This window comes from Tyto alba, unplaced genomic scaffold, assembly GCF_018691265.1.
Source record: "Tyto alba isolate M040663 unplaced genomic scaffold, T.alba_DEE_v4.0 Super-Scaffold_41, whole genome shotgun sequence".
Taxonomy (NCBI): Eukaryota; Metazoa; Chordata; class Aves; order Strigiformes; family Tytonidae; genus Tyto; species Tyto alba.
This window is the reverse complement of record NW_024881317.1, coordinates 20,291,035-20,307,414: the sequence shown is the minus strand read 5'-3', so window position 1 is coordinate 20,307,414 and position 16,380 is coordinate 20,291,035. Positions and strand designations below refer to the sequence as shown.

Below are 16,380 nucleotides of genomic sequence, written 5' to 3'. Positions count from 1 at the left end.
GATTCACAATAACCCAGTAAAGAATTTTTATATGCCAGCCAGGTCCTTAATCCAGTCAACTCAATTTTGGCCACCTCACAAGGCACATAGCCTTTACTGGTCTGAGAGCAACAACAGTATTACACAGCACACAGGACACAATCATGTTACTCCTCCAAGCAATCATAATTTTTAATTCATGTTGAGGATATCAAAATGTCATCAATACACAATATCCCCTGGCATAACACAGAAAAAAACACCTGCAGATTCATTCTAGTCTGAGCAAGCGTGACAGAATGAAGTTACTCTTTCTTGTGCACATCCTTGATCAACTCCATTAATAACTTCTGATTTTACAGAGTTCCATCGTAGACAGAATGCCAGAATGAATTTCAAGCGCAACCTTATTTTCCAGAATAGAATACACTTTCTACGCTACTCACTGACTTTTCTCATTTCATTGATAAAAAGCTTTGACACAAGAGCCAAAATCTTAGTGTGCCCCCCCACCATTCTACCCCAATCAAAAGTAGCTGTGCCTACTCTTGCTTCTTGTAGCGTAAAAAGGGTCGCCAACAACCAGTCCTCCGACATTGACACAAAGTAAATATCATTGGCAACACAAATCAAAGGCATCCATCCCATACCATCAAATTCCTGTTACGAAGTAGCTCTGTTCTAAATTAGTCTCTTAAAAATTAGTGAATATAAAGAAACACAAATTACCATGTATCTTGCAGTCTTTTGCAAAAACCTCCTGAACAGTTAGCACGAGGAAGCATGCTGAGTAAAAAGAATACAATTCTTTTTATAAACTTCTTTTAATTATCAAATAGCAGGGAGAGCTCTTTTGAGGATCATGACAGTCCCAGTTCTAAAATTATTGTATCATTAACTCACATGAGTAACCCATTTGAAGGAAGTGCAATTTCCTGTACATTAAAACCTCAACATAAACCAGCATTTATATTTGAAGCCCACCACTGTGTCTTTCTAAGACATTTTAGGAGCACTTTATACGTTATAGAGGGGACAGAACAACTGCCTGCAAAGTCCTGAAGTACTCGTTCCAGCCTTTCACATGCAGCACAATTAAGCTGTGGTGTCAGAAAGTGAGGCCCCCTGTCTTCCAGACACAAAAGATTCCTCCTACTCCTTTTTGCAGTTTTATTTTTTTGCTATATAAAATGAGACTGAACTTCTCAATGTCTACTGCATAAGTGATGTCTGATAACAGTTACCTGAGTGCCTTTTTTAAAGTAACACCAAGTACATCTAACTCTAGTTAGAAAAGTAGATATTATCATGATAAAGCTGCATATGCTTTCATTTAGTCCTGGTATTCATATGCTGCAAGACAAAAGGTCTCAACCTCACTATAGAATGTCTAGTGATTTAAAAAAAAAAAAAGGAGAAGTATCTGTGGTTTGAACTGAATGAATTATGTGGTTAGTTCTGTGTACAAATAAAAAACCTTTTTAGAAGGTTATCAGCTGTCTAGGCATTAGCTAGGAGTGCATTTAATATTAAAATCTTATGCCTTTGAAGAACTATTTCATGTTCAAATACACTCACTTTCTGTACACATCCAACCTGTCAAAAGCTTCAGAAGTAGTAGCTTTTCATCCATTCTGGTTTAGAAGGGAAAATAAAGTCTTCCCCCACCAACTGCAGGTATCTGTAGACAGTAACATTTTCAAGTCTTTCATGGCAGCTTCAGACCCTGATTTAGCAGCAGGGTATTTTCAGCGAAAGCAGAAGATACGTCTCTCCAGCAGAGAAGCAAGAGTATACTGGAGTCAGCCATATCACCTGAATTGAATTGTTAACATATGAAGGATATCACTCCACATCAGAGCCCAGTAGCTGTTTTGGGCAAAATCTGCTCCCACTGAGAGCTGGTGCGAACGCCGTCCTACCTGCAAGTGCTACTTGAGGACACAGAACTTGAAAAGCAGTTTTTGTATATCGGTGGAAAGATATTAACACCCAGTTTCTTTTTGAAGAGATTATATAAAAAATACAAGATGTTTTACAGCAGTCCATATCGGTCCTTTCTTTTTCTTGCAATAACTAGGAAAAGATTGAATAATTCTAACATGCATTTTGGAATACTATGACTGAAGTCTGATAAGGTAGCAAACTGAAACTACGGATTTCATTGAAACACACTTACCTAAAGTCCCGATCACTGAACACACTCCCCTAAGCATTTCAAAAAGCATGCAGAACAGAACCAGGATAAATACATATACTCTGTAAGTGACACTGGTTTACTGAACTTAACTGGAATACTGCTGTTAAATAAAAAGGAAACCTGAGGAAAAACAGAAATAAAACTCCAGAATAGAGACACAGCTGTTGGCATAACAAAATGGGAATGTGAAGGTACACAGCCTGAACAAGTTCAATAATTAAGACAGTTCTGGGGAATAAGCAGCAATGTTTCTGACAGGGATGACTCCACCCTAAAGTGCCTTTCAAAATAATATGATTAACCATTTAAGTTCCAATACAGGTGACTACCAGAAATAAGGAAAGACTTGGAAAAGTTTGCCTGTCACTTTATGAAACAGAAAAGCTATCAAGTGAAATATATCTTGCTTTAATTTCAAGCATTGCTTAGTATCACGAGTAGACTATTCCTAGGATGCTGCAGCAAATGCTTAACTTTGACAGTTCAAACTCTTACTGCAGACAATCAGAAAATCATCTCAGTGCGAAATCCCAGGGCAGACTTCTAATCAAACTGTGGAATTTAGTCTAGAAAACTTGGGGAGATCCATGCAGTTCCTAAGCAGACTTTCTCCCTCACCTCTCCAGGAGAATGTTTCCTCTTTCCTCTGCCTTCTCTCTCTAGACTGGAGAAAAGAAAGAGATTGTGAAGATCAGAGAAACTTAGTTATCAGGTTAAGACTCAGTGCGGAAGCTACAGGAAGCTTCCTTCCCTAACAGATTTTTCTCCATCCTGTAACTTCAGCGTCTCTACACACTACTAGACAGCTTTCATCTTAGGTAAAATACTGAGGTAGCCAAACGGAACCACAAAGAAAAAAAGTGATTATTGAGCTTTGTGCTTACTCTTCCCCTTAACAGGATTCTTGAGACTCCAGATGCACAACCGACTCTAAGCTTTTGTTGAATGACAGAAATATCCTGGCTTGAACAGTACTGTAGGGGTTAAACTGGTTAGAAGAAGCAAGCAGCTGAAGTTACATATTTGCACTGCAAACCCAGAGCACTAAGATAGCCCCTTCTAATGCAGACAGTGAGTCTCCCCAATAAAATATGTTTACCAACAACTTTATACCCTTACCAGCTTTTGCATGCTACTACCATCATTTGAAGTTCTACTTCCCACAGTACCTGCAGATCCACTGAAGCACGGTAAACGAGACTTATGTTTTTCTAGTTTACAGTATCTACAGAAAAAGAATGGAGGCAATTAGGAGTCAGAGCCAAGAGATTCAATTCAGTGGGGAGAAAAATCACTTTTGTCACAGAGTTCTAACATTCACATCAAAAAACTAGGACAGAAGTCCAGAGGTCAGCTTTCTCTCTTTGGCTCCGTCATCTGCTGCCCTCTTGTTTCAAGAGAGCCACTTCTGTATCTCAGGTTGCTCTCTCCTATTTATTTTTAACAGGGAAAATAGCCACCTACCTCAAAGACCCAAAAATTAGTCAACACTGGAAAGCACCAAGCTGCTCGTAGACAACTGTGAAACAGAAGTTGCAAGAAGGTCGGACACAGCCTTTTTTCAAAGCAGAAGTCTCGGCTCCAAGGTTTGAAACAGCCCTTTTCCTGTTCTTTTTGCAAGTTCGTACACCACAATTCTAATGGCATGTGAAAGACCTCTTGACCTTTAGGGCAAGTGACTGTAATAGCAGATTGCAGACACTGTTTCCTCATTAATACATAAAAACACCAAGAGTGACCTAAACCTGTTTCTTGCTTGCTCAGACACACCTCAATCAAAGGCCTACAAGTAAATGGTCACATTTCTTGGCAAGTTAAGAAAGAATTACTATCAAAAGCAGCCTCAGAAGTAGATGTACACCACAGCACAAACCCAAGGCATCAAAAACTTCAGACCTTACTATTGGCTTACCTATTAGCTGTCACTTGACAAAGAAAAAATAACCTGTCAAATTCAAGTAGCAACTACAGGTGCACAATCATCAGACCTTTTATTTTACTCTTTAGAGAGTGATTTATGAAATACATCATGTTGTGTGGAAACAAAAAGCCAGACTTCTCGGCAATGAAATACTCTCTACTGAATTAAAAAAATATTTAAAGGAAATTACACAACCCATCAACTTATAGGTCATGTCTAAAAACACCACCAAAGCATCCTGCTTATTTTACCACAGAAAACTTCTTAGGTCTTACAAGTACATACAAGTGTCTGGTAAAACAAACACCTGTCCCATGACCACAAAACTGACTCCTCGTGACAATTAACTGTAAAACCTGAAAGATCCTCTTAACAAGCCTCCTTTAATTTAATAAAGTTACTTTAAAGCAAATAAGGATCCATTCAAGACTATTGGATTTGCCTGGTTTGTGTGCACATTTTCATTTTTCAGTACACAAATATTTACACTTACCATGTTTCTACCTCCACACCGTTTAAAACTTTCATCTTTTTATAGGCAAAAGACAAAAAAAAAAAACCTCTAGATCTTATCTTCCTCAAACCCTAAACATACTAACCCTATTTTCACCCAGTTAAAGTTTTTCAATCCTCTACTCTTAAACTGAATCTTGATAAGGCATTTAGATTCACTCATAACTACAACCAGCCCAATGAAAATGAACCTCCAGCACTTTTCTGTACATGAGTCACAGACGCCAATATATTCAAATCCTTTGGCAAGTTTAGGCCCTAAACTATTAAAAACACAGGGGATTTTTACCGTGGCACACAACACCGAACATTTTATTCTGCTTCCCTCCCACTCACCGAAAACAAACAAACCCCACCAAAATTAAGGGGCGGGGGGGAGGAAAAACAAAACCGAAACAAAACAACGCAAAAATGAGAAATCCCCAAACAAACCGCAAGTCTTCAGATACGACAGGGCTGCTCGTACCCCCCTTCACAAGTTTAAATGGCACCGCGGTGACAAAACCAGCGCTCGGGAGGGGACCGGAGGCGCTGTGTTATCCCTCCACCACAGCGCGCAGGAAAAGTTTCCCCGTGCTTCCCGCCGGGCTGCCCCGGGGGCGGCCCCGCCGCCAGCCCGGCCCGCCCGAGCCCTTTCCCCGCCCGGCCCCAGGCCGCGGCCGTGTGGCGCACTCCGTAAAGCGCTGGCCCTCCGCCCCCCTCCCGGGCTCCCGCCGCCCGGAGGAAACCGCTCCCCCGTGCTCCGAGACGCGGCAGGGACGGGGGAGGCGGGGAGGGCCCCCCTGCTCCCCCCGCCACCGACACCCTCCCGCTGCCCCGGGCCCGGCCGCCCTTTGTTCCGGCCCCCCGAGCAGGCGGCGCGACGGCCCGCGTCCTTCCGCCGCCCCCCCCCCCCCCCAACACCCCCGGAGGGGCTGCCGGGCTCGGCGGGGAGGGGAGGCCGGGGGCGCCCGCTCCCCAACTTTTGTTACGGCCGCGGCGGGGAGGAAGCGGGGTGGGAGGAAGCGGCCCCCCGGCAGCCCCCCGGAGGCCCCGCTCCCCCCCGCCCGGTGCTGAGTCACCCCCCGCGGCGGGGCTGCGCCCCCTCCCCGCGCCCCGCAGACAATGGCGAGGGCGGGCCGTGCCCCGGCCCTCCCCCGCCGCCCCCGGCCCCCGCACCGTGATGTTGCAGTGGATGGTGAGCGGCGGCGGCGGCTGCGGGCTGGAGCCCGGCGGCGGCGGCAGGAGCACGAACTGGCAGTGGAGCTCGTCCAGCTTCCAGGAGACGATGCGGAAGCGCTCGTGGTCCTTGTCGAAGATGGACTCGAGGAACTTCAGCTCGGCCTTGAGCCCTGACACCGACATCCTGGCCTCATCTCCGGGCCCGGGCCTGCGCCGCCTCGCCCGCTCTGCCGCCGCCTCCCTCCGCCTCGGCCCGGCCCGACCCTGGCCCCGGCCGCGCCTGCGGGGCGGAAGATGGCGGGAGGGCGGGGAGGCCGGGGCAGCCCCAGCCGGCGGGGGGACGGCGAGCGCGGCGACAGCTCCCTTTGTACCGGCCTCCCGCACCCGCTCGCTCGCTTAAAAGGGCAACAGCGCAGCCCGCTCCCCCTTCCCTTCCCCTGCCTCCCCGGCGGGCTGGGCCAGCCCCGCCAGCCGCCCCGCCCTCGCCCTGCCCTCCTCCCGGGACACCCGCAGCGGGGCCGGCCCGGCCCCTGCTCCTCCCCCGGGGCCGCCCGCTCCGGGAACCGCCGGGCGGCCCCGACCCCTGCGCCCGGGCTCTGCCCCGAGGCCCCCCCCGCTCCCGAACCGCAGTGACTGCTTACCCCCTGCTTCTCCTTCTCTTACGCCGCTCGGCCCTGCGGCAGGGCACGCCGCCCTCCTTCCTCACCCCAGTTTGGATTTTGCTGAGAAAAACCGCCGGCTTGGGTTTGCACTTGTCCTCTCGGAGTCCCCTCTGCTACTCCTAGGGGTCAGCCAGCATAAATCAGGGACTCCTGTCCCAACATTTCTGGTGGATCGGTACAAATAAATCCCGGTGTCGATCGCTGGAGGCTGGGAAACAGCAAGACAGAGGCCAAGAAGAACCGTTAGCGTTGCATTCAAGTTCCTCTGTAATTGTTCATACAACATTTTAGCCCCACAAAAAGCACTACGAAGCATGAAAGCAGAGTAAAGTGAATACTCACTGCATTCAAGGATCAAGAGATGCTGCCTCATGTTTCTGTCACTTTCTGACACTGAAAAAAATAATCTGTGCAACTTTCCTTGTCCCTTTCCATCTTGATTTTGTCCGTAGACCCTTGACAGCTCTTTGGGAACAAGGATCAGCTCTTACACAGCATAAAGAGATTACTTTGAAACAAGTAATACTACTGAAGAACATCCTTCTTATTTCCCAACCACCTTCTAATTTATGCAGTACACATGCACACACACAAACCTGGAATAGGGAATTGCCTTTTTATTTTTTTTAACATTGATATTTTATATAAATCTTTAAATCCAAAAAAACTGGCAGCACTTCACAAACCACAAGCTGAATCTTGTCAAGTGGTGAGAACTGTAATCTTGATCCAGAAAAACAGTTATGCACATGCCCAACTCCAAGCATATGGAAGTCTTACTGATTTGTGGGCTTGAAATCTCCTATCCTTCCAGCAAAGAGAGATGCAAAGAACACACTTTGTTACAAAAGAAGCCAGGAAGGATTGACACTAGTTAAATACTCTGAATAAAAGATACCAGGAAGTCCAGAGAGTCGCAAGACCTGTTTTTTTTCAGGTATCATTTGAAAGACTCCTATTATACAGTGTGTGAAATGCAGCTTTCCTAGAAGGGCTGAACTGTGTGTTTGCTCAGACTGCATGGCCTGCAAAGTGAAGACAGAGTGGATACGACTGTTGTCTGTTGATGCATCAACAGGCAGGGTGAAGAGAGATAAAGGAAGATTTAAGTATAAAGGCAAATTAGCTATAAATAAACAGCAGAAAATTATGACTATACCTATTAGAAAGGGTGGGCCTGGAAGAGCCTTTTCTATGGGAACACCAGAGACAAAACTGAACAAATCAGACTTTGTCAGGCATTACATGATGCGATGCATGAAACAGCAGAGGCATGAATTTGGTGACTCAGCCCTCTTTCCCTCATACGATAGGATTTTGGCCTAGAGCGCCTCACTGCAGCAGATAGGTGGGTAGGCTTAGCAAGTTCAAACTGCACCTTTTGACATACCTTATCAGAACTACATCTATCACTACCTCTGCTCTTCCATCCTCCTTGTCTTCCCATCTACCTTCCCTCTCCTCTGCCTCTCCATTGACTGGGACACCCCATCTCTTCTGGCAGCTGCGAGGTGTGGATGTGCTGGCTGGGGGGATGCCCCCCCTGCACTAGCTGGCCAGCTGGTGGAAGGCCTGAGACCCTCTCTCAGGCACCCAGTGACCCAAACGTCATGACATCCCCTGACCGTCTGGCAGGCCAAACAAATTACTTCATCAGCCAAGTGTGTCCTGCAAGCCAAACATTGTTTAAATCTGGTCTAAGAACTTTCCCCAGCTCCTTCAGTCTGCCTTTTTGTTGCAGGCTTCAAGAAGCAACATGCAGTCACGGAGCCGCCACTCCTCTAAATTCTGTTGCACTTCTCTGTATTTAGTAGGCATTGTGCAAGCTGCGACGTCGACTGTGAATTCATTTCTGTGATAAGACCTTGAGAACACATGGGGGCTGCCTTGCTCTCTGGAATCCAGAGGCTGCTTCAGAGGTGTAAAGAGTTGTTCATCATGTCTGATTCATTCCTCTTTCTTCCTTCAGGGACTTGCTATGGGGCTCTGACACGAATCTCACATTGGCCACAGGATGACTCAGAAAATCCTGAGTCTCCCAAAGACCTAAACAAATGCACGCAGGGGAAGACCTGACATCTCTGGGTAATAAAGGAAATTAATCCTGCTAAAGACCCTCAGGAGCACTCTATCATATTCTAGAAATTACAGATGCTCTTAAATTCCCTTAATCCATATTGCCTGTAAGCACCTTTTTTTTCTACCTTTCTTCCTTTCTTTAACATCATGGGAATCTCTATCATACAACTAGATTTCCTCTTCCAGGGATCTGAACTTTGGCCAAACCTCTCTGTTACGAAGATAACATACCTTCATAACTTCCTTTGTTTCTTTTCTCTCCCATCCATTTAAATATAACCATTTTTGTAAGAGTCCTCAGCTGAAACTCTCAGAAAAAACAACAGATTCCTCATTGGTTTCTTGGGTAGAACTGACAAGAAAAAAGGAGGTAGACCAAAATATTCTTTCCCATCAGTATTTACTGCCAGTCCCATCTCCAGTATATCAGCTAGGCATGTCCCTGGTGAGGCAAAAAGCCAGCAGCAAGGGGCAAAAGGAACTGAAGGAAAGATAGGTTCAGGGTGAGCTATTAAGAAGGGAATCATAGACTCATAGAATGGTTTGGGTTGGAAGGGACCTTGAAGACCACCCAGTCCCACCCCCTGCCCTGGGAAGGGACCCCATCCCCCAGCCCAGGGTGCTCCCAGCCCCGTCCAACCTGGCCTTGAACCCTCCCAGGGAGGGGGCAGCCACAGCTTCTCTGAGCACCCTGGGCCAGCGCCTCACCCCCCACACAGGGAAGAATTTCTGCCTTATGTCTAATCTAAATCTGCCCCCTGCCAGTTTATAACCGTTACCCCTCATCCTATGCCCACCCCCCTGATCAAGAGTCCCTCCCCACCTTTCCTGTCCCCCCTTTAAGCCCTGGGAGGCCGCTCAAAGGGCTCCCCAGAGCCTTCTCTTCTCCAGGCTGAACCCCCCCAACTCCCTCAGCCCGGCCTCCCAGGGGAGCTGCTCCAGCTCCCCAAGCATCTTCGTGGCCTCCTCTGGACAAATGAATGAACAAAGATATAGGATGGATGGGATCTGATTAAAGCAAGAGCTGTTTGGGGCTTAAAAACAGCTGTTCCAGAGCACAAATTTCAGTTTATATTAGTCCTCTTCTTCCTGTGAATGCCTTTTCCAGGTCTGCTGTATTTCCAGCTTTACCCCCGAGCGAAGTTCCCTCACGTTCAGATTGAGTGTTTGTGCCTAGCAGAGGATTGATTTGTTTCTTTGAGAATAGTTTATGATTTTGGTTTTTAACCTCACTACTCTCATTTACAGCCTAGCACTTAGAAAGGGTCTTTCTGTTTAATTCTGGTGTCACTTTCCTGAAAGAAATGGCAGGTACCAAAGAAGGAATGCCACTTAAGAAATAAGGAAGGCCCAGATATTTTGTAACCCTGAACCTCAGCAGAAGGAGAAAGAAAATGATAAAGTTAATGAGATGGGAGAAAGTGTAAATTGGTTTTACTGATGGATGATACAGTTTGATAATAACTGATCCTGGGGTAGAACAGACACTTAAACTTTTTCACAGGTAGCAGCAGAACCTGAGACTATAAAAGACAAATAATACCTGATACCCACAGAGAAAAGGATAAGGCAGGAACCTTACCTGAAATCGTGGGCAAAGGCAGAAAGATTCAAGAGAATCCTGCTTTTCCAAGATACAATCCAAGCTGTCTTGCTCACCACATCCCAGCTTTCACATTAACTTCTGAGCTCACAGCATCAAAGTCATTGCTTCAATAACAAAGTCACTTTCAAAGCATTTTAGAAAAAACATACGTGAGGGAATAAAAGCTGATGAAATGGCTGGACAAAGCAGTTTCAAGAAGCATGGCATGCAGTGGACATGAGATTGCTTACTCAAATACCTATTTTACTTCTAAAGGGTTTAACAGTTAAGCAATGACATTTTAAAACCAAGCTATCCTAGAGCAGCTTTGGACAGACAGAGTTGCCCAGATGTTCAGGGATAGGGGTCAAGGAGGTGTCTGCAGGTACTCAAATACTATGGCCACAATTTTAACATAAAAACCCCCAAAAAGTAGAAATAGTAGCATGGCTTTACCCAGGATGGTCAGAGAGCAGTTTTCGGTTACAATTCTTCTGAACGTGACCCTGTGGCTGTCAGCAATGGAGTCAAATAGGTCCCTCCTTTAGGGTGTTTTTGCGCAGCCACTGAAAAGTGTCCGTAATCCTGCATGGGAAACAGCAATAACCTTTTGGTGAAGATTTCATACTGTTGGTAGATTTGTCGTTCTGGCTATATTTATATATATTACTGAACAGAGTGTATTTCAGAAGAGTCAAGAGCTAAACGTTGTCTGCAAGGCAAGGTTAAACAATATGGTTTTGTTCCATATGAAAGTTGTGGGAATTAATTTATTAGCTGAAAGGTGCCCCAGGAAAGCAAAGCCATGTTAATCACAGTCTTGCAATGCTGCAGATAGGGATTAGAATCCACTGTACAAATACATCAGAAACCAAACTCCTTGCACATACTTTAAAATGCACAGTGAGGGAATACGCCTAGTGTTCTCCTTTATGGCTCACATAGTTTCTTAAAAACAGATGAAAAGCACATCTATGAAAGCAGTAAGGAACCGTGCAGCCATATGCGAGGCATGCCATTTAATAAAATAACAGAACAAGCTAGAGAAAAAAGGAAAATGTGATACCATCTTTGCAAGCCCAACTGGCTGAGGGAAGAGGTAGCTGCATGGGGCACTGTTCAGAGCAAAATAACACGCCTTCCCTGGACTCCCTAGGACTTGCATCCCTTGCTTGGAATCCCCACAGTCATAAGCCTTATAGGGCTCAGCAAGCTTACCTCCTCTTGCCATCACAAAAGCTTGAAAGGGATGTACAGGAGCAGAGGTCAGATGCCAGGCTCAGTCCTGCTAAATATTTCTGGCTGGAGCAGGCGGCAGGGAATTGGGCAGATCCCCAGGTCAAGTACTCACAGTGCTGAGATGCAATCTTAATCACAGCTGAATATGCAGCTCCTTCATCCCCCCCCTTTTTTTTTTTTTTTTTTTTTTATTTTGATAGGCAGTGAAATAGCTAACTTGGTCTATATTTAAAAGATCAGCACAGGGCATCTGAGTTGGCAGGTGCCAAGATGCACTGGGCTATTGTTTCAGATTCTGCAAACACAGCCAGACATCACCACGTCACTTAGCCTGGAAAACAAACCAAGTGCATCTCAACAACCATACAATCCAAGGCTTCTCATTTACTCTTATTTCTTTTTGTAGATAAGTTTAGATTTTGGGAAGCAAAGCAGTGCCTGTGACAGTACTCTCCCTGTTCAAACCCTCACCAAAATGTCTGAAGTGCTGCACAAACACTAACCCTATCAGTATCACAGCAAAGCAGGCATAGGATGCAGCCTCATTTTATATGTAGAGAAAGTCAGATACATTTGGGGAGGTAGTGTTATTGCAGAACTGGATGTATAGACAGTCTTAGAACTCGATCATGGTCTAGCACTGCAGTAACTCAGCTAACAGCTTCTGACCCAGACTTGGAAGAGACTTTATCAAAGTTATCCAGTGAGCTCGTGTCCGTGCTGGGATTTGACCTGCTCATGTTGTTTGCCAAGAGAGCCCAGCTGTCTGAGAAGAGGAAAGACACCTGGAGTCTAGGGCCAGTTCTACAGCGTCCCTGTTCACAGCCTTGCTGTGGCCTGAAACAGTCACAACGCCACTGTCTAGCCATGTCCCATCCTACCCTAACACTCTCCTTGCTCGAGGGGTGCAGGCAAAATGCCATTGGAGCCTGTACTTTGGGTGGTGTCCATCCCTCTGTGCTGAGAGAGCTCACGGGGGACATGGAGCAAGGGGTGGAAGGAGGCTCACGGCCTGCGGTCCCTGAAGAAGCAGCGTGAGAGGTGGCACATCCATTTGAGTAGATGCTGAAGGTTGTATAGGAATCAGTTAATCTCAGATCTTAAGGTGCTCCCTAGCTCACATCATAAGCAGTTTTTTCTCACTATTACCACAACAGAAGAGGCTATGATTTACCAAGATCACACAGTACTCAAGGGATTTAAAATATTGGTGGGCTAGATCAGTGATTTTCAATCATTCTCTGATTTGGAGACCACAAGTCAAGATCTACCAAGCTCTAGTATGGGATTTTTTACCTCCTCTGCATCTAGTAACTTTTAAATATCAAACACAAAATCAAGTTCAGAAGGTTCAGCACTGGAAAAGAAGTGGTGAAGCACATCTGGAGAACTAAGCCATGTATCTTTATGGGTGAAAGATGGACAGTAAAGTTGTGACATTTTTTCCATTATAAAGATGATTTGAAGTATGAAGAACTGCCTGAGAAAAAGCCACAGAAAATGGCATTCTCAGAGAATCAAATGCAATACCAAACCTCAGAAAAGAATGATCCCAGAATTACCATTCTGTAAATCTAACTTCCGATCAGAAACAAATTCTAGGCACAAAAAGCCACTAAAATAGACAAAGGTTAGCAGACTCACAAACAGTTATATTTGTCCAGTAGTTTATAAGGAAGGGAACCTCCTATAGATTTACCACATCAGTGAGTAAAACGGAAGTAGCAGAACCAATATACTTGGCTTTAAACAAGCATTTGAAAGACTGAATCACAAAAGTCTGAATATAACATCAATTCACATCTCTTCTGACATAACAGCACCCACATAGCTTGAGAATTGGCTTAAGAATTGTGAACAAGGAATAAAAATAGCAAATTACTGAGAAGGGAAAGATACTTATGTGTTTAAAATGGATCATGGTAGTGCTGTGTTAGAGTTGAGATCAAGACTTTCAAAGTGATCTAGAAGAGACTATCATTGATGGAATTATCAGATGACACAAAGAGGCATTTTGAATAACAATGAGGACAGGGAAAGAATTCCAGGAGGTGCAGAAAAATCAGAAACAGTAAAAAACCCAACTCCTTGATCTATAAGACACAAACTTAGTGAATCATGGCTTCCTGTAGATTACATTTTTATATCACTGTTGCACTACATCTCACTTGGTCTCATTCTGTAAGTCCTCTCACCCTTTCCCAGTTCCTTCCCATGTCTCCACATTTCATTCCTTCCACAGAACCCTCCATATTTCCACCCACAATCACCACCTGTTTTGGCTAGGGGAGACAGAGCAGATGCTGTATCTGTTTTCAGAATCTATCCTGCCTAGTATATTCTATTGTATTCTTTACTTCAATCTGTCTATTTCAGAAAATGTTTTTACAGATAAGATTTCATCTTATTGTATATTCTGTGTATGCGCAGATGAGCTCTGGTCTGTGATCAGGGTAAGACCAGGGGTCTTAGCGATATTTCCAAATGGGGGAACACTCTTTCCTCTAGTTAGTCACTGATTTTAGAAAATTTGTAGAACATAACATTTTACTCTATGTTTCTATCAAAAGCAGTTAAGAGCAAGGTCAGTATAACATTAAGTGGTGTTTGCCAGTATGATTTCATAAAGAAAGGAAAGCTCCTTGATAAACACAGGAAGCAAAACTGAACCTAGAACACTGCAACTGTGATCTTGGCACAAGATTATCAAAAATCAGAGCAAAGTGTGAGACTTGAAGGACAGATTTCTGAAGCGGGACATAAGAGGACTAAACACTAGAGCTAGCCTCTCAGATGCAGCTGATGTCCGTTAGGATCCTCCTTTACACCCCCCAATTCTAGAACTGACTTGCACTCACTTCACCTCCAGGCACAACACAGAGCAACCTCAGAACAACACAGCATCTGTGTGACACCTACAAGAATGCAGTGTGGCAATATGCTCACCAGGTTGTTGGGTTTTGTTGTTTGTGGTTTGGGTTTTTTTTTTGGTTTTGCTTTTTTTTTGTTTGTTTGTTTGTTTTTTCCCTAGACAAGAGTCTTAACTTGTCCCCTACCTGGCTGAGGAAGATGAATCTGGCTCAAAGAACCAGTCTTACATAAACACTTTGACTGAAGGATAGTTAAATAGGGATACACTAGCTTTCCACAGGGACAGGAGGAGAGGAACAGGGCTGGAAGGAAGGAGTTAAAGGACCTTTATCATTCCCTCCCTGCATTAGTACATGGTTGTATCATATAACCAATAGTACAGGTAGTTGCACAGCCCTGCATTTGTGTTCCGGCCCCTAATATCTGCAGGCTGTGAGGACTACATGAAGAGAGGGACTACTTAGCATTGATATACAGCGGAAGATAGTTATTTAAGCAATAAAAATGAAATTAGACCGGGAACAAGAAAACACAACCTGAATGTTAGCCCAAAGCTTCCTGCCACTGTGACATAAGAGCCTAGAAATATCTGAAGGAGCAGTGCTGTAGTGCAGAAGAGCTGCCAAGAGTGGCCACCAAAGAGGAACAAGGGTGGCCCAAAGTGGGCACAATGGGGAAGGTCAAAGGAAAAGCCTGTGATTTCATGGTGGCAAGGCAAGCTGGGTAAGGTGAGCTGAAGGAAGGAAATGTTGATTAAAGACTGCTTAGAAACCTCCTCTGGCCCAGATGTTTCCAAGAGCAAAGTGTTGACACGCTGGTAACCCGTTTGTAATTTCTCCTGCAGTCCTGACAATATTGACAGCCCTGCCAAGCCTGGGCTCAGGGAGGATTTGTGTCAGGTCCTGTTAGCAAGCCCGGCATTTTTCAGCGAGCACACACTACCACCTAGCGTCGAGCCATTCTGCTGCAGGAAGAGGGCTGCAAACAAGCGTTGCCCGAAGGGACTTTGGTCCCTGCAGCTCCAGGGCTCTCCCGAGCCAGGTGGTGCCCCCCGGTGCAGCCCGCCCGACTGCACCGACACGGAAGGAGAAGCAGGTACAGGGGCTCCCAGACCGGCAGGTTTTAATAAGTCTGTGTGCTTGAGAGAAGAAAAAAATGCCCTGTAACGTTGACAACCCTGAAGATAAAAGAAGAGATACCAATAAAAGAAGGCAGCGGCCCTTTTCCATGCTCTGAAATTGTTTTCAAGCATTCAAGACAGTCAATTCCATTTTATCCATCGCCTACAATGGATCGCAGGGAACACACTGAAACGATGAGAGTTCTTTGACTCAGATGACCTGTATCAAAACTGAACGTAAGAGAGAAAAGCTGTTTACTGTCCCCTTTCCTTATCTCATTGTCAGCTTCTCAACCGCTGACCTGGGCTTTAATTAACTAAATTTATACAGTAATAGTAACCTAAACAACTGATTTGGGGAACTATCCCTCTGTGTGGCCGTTGGCCTTGTGAGTGAATACGGCTGACCATAAATTCTTAATTGAGTCTTCATGTTAGTCATGCTATGTGATAAAATGTTTTTACAGATGAGATTCTGTCTTTTTGTCCTGCTACTCTAGAATCAGCAAGATCAGCAGCATACTTACTGATTTATCTTTACAGTTATACAAAGGCTTATACCTTCCTCTCCAGGCAAGGAGATGAGCCAGTAACATTTTCAAACCCTTTTTCCATTCACAAAATTTTAACTTTTTACAAGAGCTTTTAGAAACACACACTGACTTACCAGCTGGTGGAGCTCAGTAAATAGCAGGAAGATTTGTTCACAAGCATTCTCTGAATTGCAAGTGAATTGTGACTCAGCCACATTTATTAACCTACTGCTTTCATTTCCACAGAAGCTTACGCCTTTAGGATCTTACGTTTTTCTGCTGGCAGAATGCATCATGAATGCACTGAATTCACTGTGGAGTTACTACCACCTTCATCTACTGAAAAGCTGCAGAACAGGTCTCCTTGACACAAATACAGATTAGATGTGAATGTGTAACTTTCCAGAACAGCTGTAGCAGTTGTGGGTAGATCCAGTTATCAACTGCCGAAACTGATGAAAGCATTAACTTTCAATGGACCTGGTGTTGCTGAAGTCATGCTTCTCACTGTTTTGTT

General features: G+C 45.0%; 1 protein-coding gene across 4 annotated transcripts in view; it reads right to left on the bottom strand.

Moving 5' to 3' along the window:
* Positions 1-6,238, bottom strand: part of UBE2Q2 (ubiquitin conjugating enzyme E2 Q2) — a 51,901-nt gene extending 45,663 nt beyond the window's left edge. Inside the window, exons 1-3 of one of the 4 annotated variants that reach the window (XM_042804051.1) lie at positions 5,772-5,840; positions 3,299-3,404; positions 2,798-2,843 (exon numbers count right to left, since the gene is read on the bottom strand). In XM_042804051.1, the coding sequence (XP_042659985.1) occupies positions 2,798-2,843; positions 3,299-3,324 (72 nt within the window). In that variant the 5' untranslated portion in view covers positions 3,325-3,404; positions 5,772-5,840. Of the gene's footprint in view, positions 1-2,797; positions 2,844-3,298; positions 3,405-3,643; positions 5,331-5,771 lie in introns of those variants that run through there. The other 3 variants (XM_032990329.2, XM_042804050.1, XM_042804049.1) reach the window with 3 other exon arrangements.
* Between the last annotated feature and the right edge of the window lie 10,142 nt (positions 6,239-16,380).